Source organism: Saccharomyces kudriavzevii (genome assembly GCF_947243775.1).
Source record: "Saccharomyces kudriavzevii IFO 1802 strain IFO1802 genome assembly, chromosome: 15".
NCBI lineage: Eukaryota > Fungi > Ascomycota > Saccharomycetes > Saccharomycetales > Saccharomycetaceae > Saccharomyces > Saccharomyces kudriavzevii.
The window spans coordinates 352,351-365,838 of record NC_079286.1 but is presented as its reverse complement, the minus strand read 5'-3'; the positions used below and the strand labels follow the sequence as shown (position 1 = coordinate 365,838).

At 39.7% G+C, this 13,488-nt stretch overlaps 8 protein-coding genes across 8 annotated transcripts; 4 read left to right on the top strand and 4 right to left on the bottom strand.

Annotated features, from left to right (window-relative positions):
* Positions 1-212: 212 nt before the first annotated feature.
* Positions 213-1,238, bottom strand: BUB3 (Bub3p; the record flags this gene model as incomplete). Its single annotated transcript, XM_056231206.1, has 1 exon — positions 213-1,238. The coding sequence occupies one exon, from the start codon at positions 1,236-1,238 to the stop codon at positions 213-215; it is 1,026 nt and encodes a 341-aa protein (XP_056085048.1).
* A 211-nt stretch (positions 1,239-1,449) lies between these two features.
* On the bottom strand, positions 1,450-2,808 carry HST3 (NAD-dependent histone deacetylase HST3; the record flags this gene model as incomplete). Its single annotated transcript, XM_056231205.1, has 1 exon — positions 1,450-2,808. One exon carries the CDS (start codon positions 2,806-2,808, stop codon positions 1,450-1,452), a length of 1,359 nt encoding a protein of 452 aa, XP_056085047.1.
* A 505-nt stretch (positions 2,809-3,313) lies between these two features.
* AHC1 (Ahc1p) lies at positions 3,314-5,014 on the top strand (the record flags this gene model as incomplete). Its single annotated transcript, XM_056231204.1, has 1 exon — positions 3,314-5,014. The coding sequence occupies one exon, from the start codon at positions 3,314-3,316 to the stop codon at positions 5,012-5,014; it is 1,701 nt and encodes a 566-aa protein (XP_056085046.1).
* A 154-nt stretch (positions 5,015-5,168) lies between these two features.
* On the top strand, positions 5,169-7,298 carry DDL1 (putative carboxylic ester hydrolase; the record flags this gene model as incomplete). The annotated part of the gene is made up of 1 exon (XM_056231202.1): positions 5,169-7,298. One exon carries the CDS (start codon positions 5,169-5,171, stop codon positions 7,296-7,298), a length of 2,130 nt encoding a protein of 709 aa, XP_056085045.1.
* A 253-nt stretch (positions 7,299-7,551) lies between these two features.
* Positions 7,552-8,193, top strand: SFM1 (protein-arginine N-methyltransferase SFM1; the record flags this gene model as incomplete). Its single annotated transcript, XM_056231201.1, has 1 exon — positions 7,552-8,193. One exon carries the CDS (start codon positions 7,552-7,554, stop codon positions 8,191-8,193), a length of 642 nt encoding a protein of 213 aa, XP_056085044.1.
* Positions 8,194-8,958: 765 nt separating this feature from the next.
* MCO10 (Mco10p) lies at positions 8,959-9,231 on the bottom strand (the record flags this gene model as incomplete). The annotated part of the gene is made up of 1 exon (XM_056231200.1): positions 8,959-9,231. The coding sequence occupies one exon, from the start codon at positions 9,229-9,231 to the stop codon at positions 8,959-8,961; it is 273 nt and encodes a 90-aa protein (XP_056085043.1).
* Positions 9,232-10,090: 859 nt separating this feature from the next.
* HSP10 (Hsp10p) lies at positions 10,091-10,411 on the top strand (the record flags this gene model as incomplete). Its single annotated transcript, XM_056231199.1, has 1 exon — positions 10,091-10,411. The coding sequence occupies one exon, from the start codon at positions 10,091-10,093 to the stop codon at positions 10,409-10,411; it is 321 nt and encodes a 106-aa protein (XP_056085042.1).
* A 216-nt stretch (positions 10,412-10,627) lies between these two features.
* Positions 10,628-12,820, bottom strand: SKDI15G1730 (uncharacterized protein; the record flags this gene model as incomplete). The annotated part of the gene is made up of 1 exon (XM_056231198.1): positions 10,628-12,820. One exon carries the CDS (start codon positions 12,818-12,820, stop codon positions 10,628-10,630), a length of 2,193 nt encoding a protein of 730 aa, XP_056085041.1.
* Between the last annotated feature and the right edge of the window lie 668 nt (positions 12,821-13,488).

Here is a 13,488-nt window from a genome sequence, read left to right as displayed (position 1 = left end):
GGGAGGGTTTAAGGAGCTGGTTTTGGACTCTAACAGGAAGATTAGTTATCAAGTTGGCTGACCTATATATAGATGCTATTCGCGTAATCTATGTGTGTATTTTTTTTTCTTATTCCTTAAAGGAGGAGGAGCGAAGAAAAGTAATGAACTAGAATTTTTCTTCTGGAATGTTCTATCATATTGCACGAGTTTTGTTTTTAATCAAAAGTACATTATTTCTCATAGTTAAATATTATGTATGCTGAGCTCGGTTCCAGCTCGATGCCATGATCAATGGCTGCGTTAGTCTTGAAGGTATCGTCGGAAGTTGCCAGAAATAGATTGTTATCAGTACAAGCAATCTTGACCACGCTGTTTTCGTTAAATTTAGCGAAGTTTTTAACCTTCTTGCGAGTTTCTAGGTTCCAACAAGAGACAATGCCATCAGAACCGGCCGTATATAGAAATTTAGACAAAGGGGAACACTCCATAGAGTTTACTGGATAAGCTAGGTTCGTGTCCTTTAAATTCAAACGATGGCACCTGAATGCGAATCTTTTGTTTAGGCTACCCTCGTCACCCTGATCATCAAAGAATTCCACAGCGACTCGTCCATCTATACTGCTACACGCATAACCGTCTTGGTCTTGTGGCAAGAGAGCGACATCTCTTATCTGGTACTTCAGGCCGGATTCCGCCAACGTTCCATTGTCTTCTTCGCGGAGTGGTAGGTGAAACCATCGGACCTGGCTATTATTCATACCAACGATCAATCGGGAAGAGTTGGTATCCATAGTAAATATCTTGTTCTTTACCTTCGTACTATTGTAATTTAGGTTTTTTCCAAGACTAACTTCGTTGAGGTAATTGCGAGGGTCAATAACCTCTATGAGACCATCCCATGACGCAGCGACAAGTTTGTCATCGCCATATTTGCACATTCGACAAATGCCTAAGTTGGCTTTATTGTTTGTCAAAGCACGGAAGCTGGGGGAACCTATTAGATCAACCTTTAAAATTTCGCCCTGCACAGTCCCCACGTATATCTGCAAGTCTGGGTTATCGATGAAGTTGCAACACAATAGCGGGTGTTTGTACTGCAACGATTGCAGAAGATCAACTTTTCTCGCCTGAGCGTCTACTTTGTAAATTGTTAAAAAGCCGTCCCAAGACGTTATCAAAAGCAGCGATTTGGAAGAGACTACTTTGACGTCACTTATGTAGTCTCTTGGAGCTTGCTCGATTTGTACTACCTGCATCCCCTGAGTGTTACCGCGTTGATAAGTAAGGGAAAGAGTTTTTACCGCGATGAGATGTCCCTTTTCTTTATTAGTGTTTGTTTTTGTTTTCTTTTATTTTCTCGGTCATGCAGATCTCTAAATATACATATATATATATATATATATATATATATATAGAAGATAAACTAAAAGGATAATATATCATGCAAAAGGGGTTATCTTATTATTGCTAATTCATTTGATCAGCTGGGTCTATGAGACTTGTTTTGTCATCGAAAGTCGACCGTATCTTGGCGCGTTTCTTCATATTAGTGTTTTCTTCTTCGTCTTCTTCACTGGAATTTTCCGGAGACAGTATCTTCCTCTTGATTTTGTTCAAGGAAGTTATTTTTACGTTCAATACGTCGTTATCGGAATGCAGAGCCGTTCTCAAAGGAGTAGTGGGGGGAGTGCTGATCGAGTCCTTTTGCGCCTTCATCATCCTCCTCAAATCGCTCGCCTCCCTTTTTAATTGTCTTAGCTTGTTGATCTGGTCTTGCGTCTTGAAGAAATCTGGGATTTCGGATTCGAGGAATGTGACCCAGTTATCGCAGTCTGAATGAATTTGGTAATCTATAATACCATGCCAAGAAGAGTCGCCAATGGGAGTCTTGTTTACGAGAATGATTAGTCCTCCACGGTCGTGAATTCTTTTGCTCAATTTTTTCACCAGTTGTTTCACCCCATCAACTTTCAAACTCGTACCCATGATAATCAAAAGATCAGGGTTTCCCTTAATAATGTCCAGGTTTAAGCCTTGCGTGATCATCTCGCAGGATGGGTGGTTTTCGCCATAAAGGACAATATTCGGTCTTAGGACGCCCACGTTGGAACCTAGTGTTCGCTTTCCCTCATTCATTCGTTGGTTGATGAGTGCTTCGCAATGCGGGCACAGTGGCAACTCACCTCTCCTCAAGCAGCGAGACCAATACCTGTTCCAAGAGAAAGTCTGGAAGCACTTGGTGCACGAAAGACTGTTCAAGTCGCCATGCAACTGAACGACGTCCAGGTTTCTCCAATGTGAACTGAACGATGAGAGCGGCAGTTTCCTATTTGACATGACGAGGCCTATGTTTTCTTCAAGTCCATCAATGTTCTGCGTGTAACAGCGAAGAAGCTTGTTCCTGTCTTTTAAGTGTGCGATGAACTTGTGCGTCTTGGTCGGCTTTGCCAACTGCACATTCGAGTACAACCTCTCCATAAATTTGGCGAAAATGGAGATCTTGAAATCATCTCTGAACAGCGAGATATCAAACATTTCCCTACCGGACTTGATGGACCAATATTGCGAGGAGTCCTTTTTCACAAGATTGTACAGTCCATCGGAGGAGCGAAAGTCGGGAATGCCTGCGTTGCATGAAATGCCTGCCCCAGTCAGACAAGCAATTTTTCTGGACCTACCCAATTGTTTGGTGATACGCCCAAGAACCTCGTCATCAGAGTTAAGACCCATAATGTGTGCCAGCTTCTCAGTTTGCAAGGAGGACGAGAAATCAGAGCACATCGAGCCAGATCGGCTGGCAGGCGGCGAGGGCGATACTGAAGTCATGTGTGAGAAAACCGGGTCTGATGGTATGTAAAGGTACTCTTCAGTTTGTGCACCTACGAAACACCAATTTGCACTCACCTCTGATATATATTAGATTGTATTTCAAATGTAGTTTGGGCATGAATTGACATGGCCTTGCTCTATTGACGTTTTACCCTTTGCGGTAACCGCAAACTCCCTCGTCGAAAATGATGATTCTTCTGCTTCCCATTACCCGCCATCGAGGGGTACCCGCCACAGAAATCCACGTAGTCCGTTTGCCACTGTGCATAGCCGCGGGAAGCGGGAAAAAGAGACAAGGAAGAAGTAGGAAGAGCGAAGAGCAAGAACTCATGTAAAAGAAGAACTTTGGCCCGTGTGTGCATTTTACTTGTGGGTGGCTGCCCCGTTTCTGCGTCTTCAGGTGCTTGCTTTTCCTATATCAACACATTTTAACGTTCTGCACTCTCCTGCTCTTCGGGTCCACCCTTGTCACTCAGCACTTTGTATATATGGCCATCTCCTCATGATGAGTCCCGCCCAAGATAAACAGCAGCACCAGCAGCACCATCCCGCCTCCTCTTCGTCGTCGTCCTCTAAGATGGCCAACGTTTATCAGGTCACCACACCCAAATCTCCGCAGGATTTGGAAAGCATAGATGAGCCTTTCAGAATGCACACCGCCACTGGTAATGCGGACACGGACAGTGAAAACACTCAACGGTTGAAGTACGAGTGCGTCAAGAGGGAAATACTGAATGTTCTGAATCTACACGTTATGCTCAGCCACAAGCATGTCAGCCATTTGCGAAGAAATGTCAAGAAGGTCAACGCAAAGATGGCTCTTTTGGAGACCCTGCATAGCGATACTGGTTTATTGAATAAAATCGAGCAGACGTATCAATTCAAAGTAAAACAACACCAGCAGCATAACTCTTTCGGTGGCCACTTTCAAAATAGCATCAGTATAGAAAACATAAACGCATCTGCGGCGGATTATAATGCATCATACCCCGTTCTGTCGGACTATAACATCAACTGCCAGCCCTTGTCTTCCAGCAGTAACGCAGACGTATCGGCAGTGCGTATGCCCCATCATCATTACCATACCAGGAGCAAGAGTAATGGGCTTCTTCTGGAACCCTCCGTCCTCCGTCCGGCAAACTCGAATATAATAGACTACAGATTGACCGGCTCGAAATCCATATCGGAGGCAACGACTAGGCCTACACTCGTCTCGTTGCCCCACTCCAAGTCTGATGGTGTTTCTTCGCCCCGTTCCTCTTCAATATCCCCCTTAGACGAACAACCGGGCTTCCAAATACTGCCCTTCAAACCAAGTCAGATGCACCTTAACCACAGACGTAATTACAGCAGCACCTGTTTGACGAGCAACAGCGGTATCATCGGTAAAACTGAAGATAATGAGCCCATTTTCAGAAGATATGACGGAATCCTAATAATAATAACGTGCTCCAAATGCGACCGTTCGGGCTTCACCTCCGCGCAAGGTATCGTGAATCATACCCGGCTAAAGCACTCCAAACTGTATTCAAGCCAGCCGTTGGCGGTTTTGAATAACCAAAAACTATTACCTGATGACAAGCAAGACCCCAAAATTCTATCCAAATTTGAGAAATTAAGTCTAGACCCAAGTAAAGACTACCTACCTTCTGACATTGCAATTCCAAAACAACAATTACCAGCCAACTCCATGGAGAACTATGCACAGGCCCAAAGAACTATCAAAGACACTCCCCATCTGGAAAAACTGTACCAAAATAAAGACGATTTCAAAAAATTGATTGATATGGTTAATGAAACCCCTAATGACTTGAAGGAATTCTTAAGGCAACGTGAAATCCAACTAGAACGGCAAAAAGAACAGGGAGAAGAGTCTTCCAAGACTGATGATGAAGCTTCGTATGTGCCATCGCCATCTCTCTCGGTAACAGGAACAACGACTACAGACCCGCCCTCTCCGCCGGTTTTATCCTCCTCTTTACAAAGGAAAATGTTACGCAAGAGGAAACTGGGTGTGAGTAGCGTTGTTACCACTGAAGATCTACCTCTAAGGGAAAGGCTAAGGACAAGTCATACTGATAAAAAGCCAAGAAAAGCAGCCCTTCTAACAAATGAACTTGAGGACTCTACTAGTGTATCAACAAGGCCTTCCTCTTATTACAATCTGAGGTCAAAATCAAGACTACGTGAGTCTCATACATAGTACACCTATAAATAAGTAACTTACATAATATAATATTCTATTGGTTTTTTCCTCATTTTGCCGCTTTGATAAAAAGGACGGATCGTATTTCTCTAATTCCTTAAAAAAGCTGAACGATTATAGATTGTGCCAAAAGCAAAATTCAGTAATTTAAATGTTACAAATCAATCCTCGAAGATCTTGGTCAATCATTCGTTTCAAAAGGTTCTTCTTAAGGTTGAATCATACTTATGTGCCATGGTTTTACGCCATAGACATACCCAACTCTAAACCCTATCTACCCACGTACAAGACTTTCCAATCGCCCAAAAATTTCAAACCCTTCTCCATTGATGACTCCAACCGTCTAGAGGAAGCCAAAAAACACAGTTTGCAAAAGCCTGTCCTAGTCAACGAAGACTATTTGTTCAAAGTGGACCTCTCTCGAATGGAACTGTCCCCGACCTATTGGGAGGGCCCCACTTATGTTGTACGAAGAGGCGTCTGGTTCGACTCCTCTAACCAGCCTTTATCTGGTGACCTCACTTCCGAAATCGAAAGCTTATATAGAAGTCTTCATTTTAAAAAGGCCAGTGATGATGCAACTACTACACCTTCTGTGGAATTCCAAGATATATTCAGGCTCGAGGGTAAATACTCAATTGACAAGGAAAACGAAAATAAGCAGGAAAAACGATCCAACGATGAACATAAGAACGAATCTGTCTTCAAGTTTGTTTTGTTTGTTAATGAACAAACAGCCTTCTTATTACCGGATTTGGACGGCGGTAAACTTCAACTAGCATTCTTAAGATCTAATCTGGCTCAGTCTTTACCCATTAATGCCACAATGATTACTAGGTCGTACAAGAAGCGATCCTCGGCAAATACATCTTCGAAGGCAGGCGAAACACCCCCACCTGTAGCCGATGGTAGCACCAACTCCAAGTCAACTAGCATTGAGACAAAATTGGAGAAGAAAGTTTCCAACCTCTTCAACGTATCGGATTTCCTGCAATTGTTTAACGGCAATAAAAATAAAGATCAAGATGATGCGAAGAGCTTGGAAAAGCAAATGGAAATAGATTATAATAATGCGGATAATAATCAGGGGGGCAATGCTAGCAGCAAGATAAAAAATGCCAAGCACACGGACACGGATGCCAACGACAGTAAAAGTAATAGAAGAGACGTCGATAACTTAGTGCTTTGTGTTCATGGGATAGGTCAAACTTTGGGCAAAAAATATGAGTATGTCAACTTTGCGCATACGATAAATTTACTAAGATCAAATATGAAGAAAATTTACAATAATTCCGAGCAATTGCAATCACTGAACACAGCCCCCAATTACAAAAACAACTGCAATGTGCAAGTTCTACCCATCACTTGGAGACATTCAATAAGTTTCCAAACTGACGCAAAAGAGGAAAATGTCGAAAATCCTGAATTACCAACTTTGTCACAAGTCACCGTCAATGGCGTCCTGCCCCTGCGAAAACTACTAGCTGACGGTTTATTGGACATCTTATTGTACGTAGAACCACATTACCAAAATATGATTCTTCAACAAGTGACCTCTCAACTGAACAAAACGTTTCGAATCTTCAAAAAATACAACCCTGAGTTTGAGGGAAAAGTGCATTTAGTTGGTCATTCATTGGGCAGTATGATTCTTTTCGACATCTTATCCAAACAGGAAAAATACAAACTAGAATTCCAAGTAGATAATCTATTCTTTATTGGCTCACCAATTGGATTATTAAAGTTGATTCAAAGAACAAAAATTGGTGATAATGCCAAATTCTCAAATGAACTGCAGAAAAAACTGACTGTGCAAAGACCACAATGTAAGGACGTCTATAACGTTTATCACGTATGTGATCCCATCTCTTATAGGATTGAACCTCTTGTTAATAAAGAAATGGCACATTATGAACAAACTTATTTACCTCATTGTAGTGAAGCCTATGGAATGACTTCTAAGTTTTTGGAATTTGGTGAAAACATATGGAAAGATTTACCTGGTATTGACGAAAATGATGCGCAATCCAAAAGAAATTCATCGAAGGGGAATGAGGTCAAATTATCAAAAACACTATCTGCAATGCTCACAAATTTGAATTACACTGGGCGTTTGGATTACGCCATGTCGCCAAGTCTGCTCGAAGTGGACTTCATATCTGCTATTAAATCACATGTTTCTTATTTTGAAGAACCAGATATTGCAGCATTTATCTTGAAAGAAACCCTGGCCAAGCATGAAGATGTATCCGAAATATACGTGAAAAGGAAGGTAGATTGATTAGTGCCCTTAGTGTACCAATTCCTCGCCTCATAATGTTTTTTAATTGTTCCCCATTGTATAATAATAAACAATATATTTCTTTCGCACTTTCAAACTGCGGGTAAAAAAAGCTGACATCTTCCCGTCTCGAAATTTTTGACAAGCTCATCGAGCATTACAAGAGAGCACATGCTGGGTGATTATACATAAAGTATACATAGTTGCGACTGTACCTTGGTTCATAAAACGGTATAAGCTAATTCGGGTTACAATGAAGTATATTATTGAGCATATGGAGGAAGGTTTCAGTGAATGGGTCATTTTAGAGTATAGCCAAATTCTAAGAGATGTGGGAGCTGAAAATTTAGTTTTATCATCGTTACCAAAGGGCACCACTGAAAAAGACATACCTAAAAGGTTATTAAAGCTTGGTTTAAGATGGACCACGAAGGATTTGAAGGGAATTGATAAGGATTTTAGGGATTTGGAGCCTTTAAAGGACGGCAGGGTTTGTTTGTTGGACCCGAGGGCTGCGATCGACTTACAACCTGAAGATGCCGCAAAATTTGATTATTTTGTATTTGGCGGTATATTGGGGGACCATCCTCCAAGAGATCGCACAAAAGAGCTAAAAACAACCTATCCTAACCTGCTAATCAGCAGAAGACTTGGTGATAAACAAATGACTACAGACACCGCCATCAGAACTACACAGTTGATTGTGAAGGACGAGACTAAATTTGAAAACATCAAATTCATTGACTATCCTGAATTTAGATTTAGTAGAAATGAAGCGACAGAAATGCCATTTAGATACGTCCTTGATAAGGAAGGTAAGCCAATTTTGCCGGAAGGCATGTTAGATTTGATCAAAGAGGATTCTGCCCAGAGTTTGGACGATCTATTACTGTAGGGCAAAGAATGGTCTCTCCATGAAATATTTCTCTATTTGCGATAATCTATGTCCATTACTCGTTATGAGCCACTTAAGATATTTAACTTTATGTTAAGATTTTTATGTAAATCATATTGTACATATAGGTCCAAGACAACAAATCAATGGAAAAATCAAGTTTTTAAGCTGGTAAATTTCTAGCAGCTTTTTATTGACTTCTCAAAAGTTGCTGAAAAGTGTGTGTCGTAAAATCATGAAAACATGTAGCAGGCGACTTTGCTTCTGTTCGTTATTATTACCGATTTCTATATTATTTTGCTTTATTTCAATTGCCTGAAAGACAAATATAATGACAGGTCGAGGCAAAAGTCGCTGAGTTGAAAACTTTTGAGGCAATAAAACGAACTTCAAAGTTGGAATTCGCTAAAATAGTTCGCAATTTTCACTCAGTTCATTTTTTTTCCAGATACTGATAACTCCTCCGAGTCCCAAAGAAGCATTGCCATACTTCAACCATTTTTTACCTCATGGCCGTTATAGGCTATCATAGGAGAGTCAAAGCGAAAGTTTATATCCTGCTGAAGGGTGCTCATTGCCAGATATCAAACGGAGTTTAACATCCGGAAGCTCTCCTTTTCCATTGCCTCTTTATTCAGAATATATTGAATCATATGTATGTATATTTACATAGAAAAAGGAAAATGAACTCTTTCACCATAGAAAAATCATTTTAAAAGTAGCTTAAGACTAAGAGAGCTGTTCCTTCAGGTATTGTTTCTATAATCAGCTGGCTTTTGTATCCTGTTTCGCATCTTTCTCTAAATCATTCAAAAATCCTTCAATACTCTTCATAACATCATCGTCCTTCCCATCAGCATTTGCAGTTGAGCTTTTACCATCACTTGTTTGGTTCAAAGGTGAGGTATTTTCTGTTTCATCTCTACTTTTTGGTTTTATTGTGAAGTAAGATGTCACGGCAGCCGTGGCAATAAACGTAGAAATAGCCAATACATGAGGCTGAACTGTTTTACCCAAAATTTTGTATGCAGCACCCATTTTAATAACTTGATTGAATGTTTTTTGCCAAATTCTGTGAATGGCAGAGGAATTCTCGGTAGTTGATAGTAGATCTGTACCTTGAGCTGCACTTTTACCCTTAAACTGCTTTCCGTTTTGAAAATCGTTATACTTACACCTAATTACCCGGGCTTCCCCTTGCATTTCAAATGCGCAGTCATATTAGACTTCCCATTCATTGTAAGAAAGAAAGTATCCATTTCTCGCGGTTATTTTTTGACCTGTTTAGTAGTTAAGAGCAATATTTGCGTCTCTTCCTTTTCCTATCCAATAAGTTCTAGCCTCAATTAATGGAACACTCCGTTTTGGACTATTAAATGAACAAAAATTGATGTTAAAGCGAAGGTTTTCACCCACAAGTCAATCAAGCAATATATAAGGACTCTATCGTTGCCCAACTGAAGCAACTCTGTAGTGTATTTCGCAATGCGCTTTGCATCTATCTCTTTGATTTTTTTTGTCAGGCAGAAAAATGTTCCTTAAAAGCTTCCATCGAGGATGAAGCGTCTTTGTCTTATCTTCCCATGTACGTGGGATGTAAAAGGTTTCCACAGCCATAGGTACCAATGTTGCTGCTTTTCGACCAAAGAAGTTGTGCTTATCTATTCTTTTCTGTTAGCCGCTGAGGGTGTGAAAGAAGGGCAGTACCAGGGTAATATCCGTCTTAAATGATAGAAATTTCTAGAAACTTAAAGAAATGGGAAAAAGAACCATGAATATATAAAATTAGCGAACTGTTTTAGGCAAAATCCACTTTGTTAGGTACTTCTTTCAAAATTAACTAGGGACTGAGCTGTTGATCAAACATTCTACTGAAGAAATTCAAAAAAAAATAACAATGTCCACACTTTTGAAGTCTGCTAAATCTATTGTTCCATTAATGGACCGTGTCCTTGTTCAAAGAATCAAAGCACAGGCAAAGACAGCATCAGGTTTGTATTTGCCCGAAAAGAACGTGGAAAAACTAAACCAAGCCGAAGTTGTTGCCATAGGCCCAGGTTTCACTGATGCCAATGGTAATAAGGTTGTTCCTCAAGTTAAAGTCGGTGACCAAGTTTTGATTCCACAATTTGGCGGTTCTACCATTAAGTTGAGTAACGACGACGAAGTTATTCTTTTCAGAGATGCGGATATCTTAGCCAAGATTGCCAAGAACTGAGGGTCGTGTTTTTTTCCAAAAGAGATTTTATATACATACTTTATATGTATGTACCTGTAAATAGACCATTACGTATGACAGGAAAAGAAAAATGAGTTTAATTTCTGCGAATGGAAAGTAGTGAAATTTCTTTAAACATTCGGTCGCTACGTCTTATTGTCTGCCACTAAACTGAATTTAGGAATAGTTGGGACTGTATGGATGCGATGAACCTCCTTATAATTTACCAAATGAAAACAATGATTTTTTCTTTTTCTTCTTCTTCTTGTTGCCACGATCATCGATTTCCAAAACATCACTACCAGTGCTGTTTCTTCTACTGGACGATTTATTTCCGGAAGAACTTCCACTCTTAAACACCCTGAAGATGCCAACTCCACCACCAGTAAAGGTATTTACAGTACTGAAACTGGAAGAGCTTTTCCTTGAGCCCGCACTGCTTGAAGAATCATTGGTTTTGACCTTTCTCAGTGCGCCAGCACTTTTCACTTTCCTTAAAGAATTGCTACTATCAACACTGATACTCTTATCAGACGAGCCAAAGGAATTCTCTTTCTCGAAAGAGCTACTATGTCTCATATCAGGCAAGTTTTTGGCCTTACCAAGGGCGGCTCTCCCATCTTTGTGCTTGACAGTGGTCGCAAACTTGATTTGCGACGTGGGTGGGCTGCTGGTGCTGATAATTTTCGAGGTATCTTGCTCTTGTGAAGGGGAATATGATATTAATGATTTGCTAAACTTTGCTCCTTTTGACTCGCTGCCTATCAAAGAATTCTTAAAGTTGACAAGTCGCTCATTGTGACTAGACCGCAATGAATTGTCGCCAGGCATCGTGTCTATCTCCAAAGAAGATTTCAAGGACTCTTTAATTATAATGTCAATTTTCGTTAACAAAACTTCTTTCGAACTAAACTTCCTTTCTTTTTCGTCATTGTGTAAGTTTGCTATATCACCAGTGATTTTCTTCCGTGAATGTTGGGCAACATTTACTAACCTCTTTCGAATCGAATCTTCGAAAGGACTGGAGTGCTTGTTGATGTAACCTTGTTTTTTGAAGTCTTCTGCATATGAATCTACCGAAATCTCTGAAGGAATATCTGGAAATACATTCTCTTTGAGCGATGCGTTTATGCTGTTTTTATTGGTACTTTCATTATTTATATAATTATTGCCGCTACTATGATCAAAATGTTCATTTACTTGCCTTTGCAGATTTAGTTCAAACGAATACATCCTTTTCGAGGGAACAACAAACATGGGAATTGGAAAACTAACAGAAAAAACATCAGTCAATCCTTTGGATTTATATACAATTATATTTTCATTTCTTTCGTGCTTTAAAGTGGCAAAAACTAATAAATCTGGAGTGTGAACATTAATAGCGTCTACCAAAGTTTTTTTAGTTTTTCCTATTACTATCTCCAAAGTAACCTTTACAGAGATTTTCACTACTTTCAAAAGTTGTAAAATGTATTCGAAGATGTCACTTAATTTTTGGTTGATTGTTTCCTTCTGATATCCCGATGCCCATTCTGTATCATCTTCTAGCCTTTTTTTTTTGTTGAATATCAGTCTTGGTAATGTAGTTATGACCACAATATGGTCCAAACTTTGCGCAATCTTGCAAAGGGTCCAATCAAGAGCAACCCAAGTATGTTTTTTTCCGTTTATGTAACAAAGTATTGTTTTAGGATTGTTGGGATATCCTATCTTCTTTTGAAATATTTTGTACTTTCTTTTCTGCTCTTTGGTACATGGCGCAGCATCGTCACCTCTGTATAATGGTTTGATGTGTTCCTGGGAGAAGATAATGTTTGGATAAGTAAACCACATTTTTTTGTCATGCAGTCTTTCGTTTATTTGCGATTTCCTTTGGCGCCATAATTTTTTCCAATTTTTCTCAAATCTATTTATCATCAATGCTTCGTTGGTAATCACTGGCGTGCTCGGATAATCTCTCCTTACTATTTTCCCATTTTGAGATATTAGAAAGATTTTTCTAATGTCACTATTTTTCTTCAAAAGCTTCGAAGATTCTACTGGAAAACTATTGGATTCAGAGTTAGCGCCTTTTCTAGTCTTCAGAGAGGGTGATGATTGAAATGTATCTCTCAAGTAATATTGCAAATTCGGCGAAAAGGAGTCTGTTTCATTATCATAACACTCGTCCATGGCGTAATAACTGGGAACAGGTACCCCTTTGAATCCTTCCCTACTATCATCTATGGAAGAATAACCAACAGTAGAAGGCACAGTGTCAAAGGCAACCGAAGGCTGAAAATTATCAGTTTCTTTGGACTCTTTCTTGAAGCTTTGTCCATTCGTTGCCTTCAATTTTTTTCCCGGCACATCAAAGGTGAGATCTCTGTAACACGTTTGTAAATCATAGCTTAGGCATATAGAAACCATAATAGTTTAATTGGTCTATTAGAGGGGCGCGTTATTTTATAGCGAAACTTAAGAGTAAAAAAGGAAAGGCAGTAGGAAGCTATTACTTTAATTAGCCGCTGGGTTGGATTGTGTTATTTTCTAATGCTATCAATAACTTTGTATTAAGACGGGAAAAGAGGCCTAGATATGCATTTACAGATCTAATTGCTACTAATACGAGAGATCACTACTCACAAAAAAGCCGCCCCTCGAAAAACTCAGCCGCGCAAACCTTGAAAAGGGGAACGAGCGGCTGTAACTAAACAGTCTTCTAGAAGTTTGATTAACTAAAATGGTACCGAAAAGCTTTGAAGTATCGAATTAATAAGGCATAGTGTTTTCGAATGGCCTGAGGGTTCCTAAATATGGCTATAGTAGTGTTATACAAATGATCTTGCATGAGGGCTTTGTAAAAGAAGATTATCTAGAGTGCATAATATTGCATCAAAAACCAGCAGATACGTTCACAAAGTGAAGAAGGGGCATTGTTGCAGATATATAAAACACGATGCATATCTATATTCTCACTTGAAAGGGCAAATGTTCAATATCGCCTATTTCAAAGTATAACAAGTGAGAAAGGCAACTAATCTCAATTTAGGAAGACAGGATATATCAAATTCTTTTACTGCAAGAAGGAACTAGTC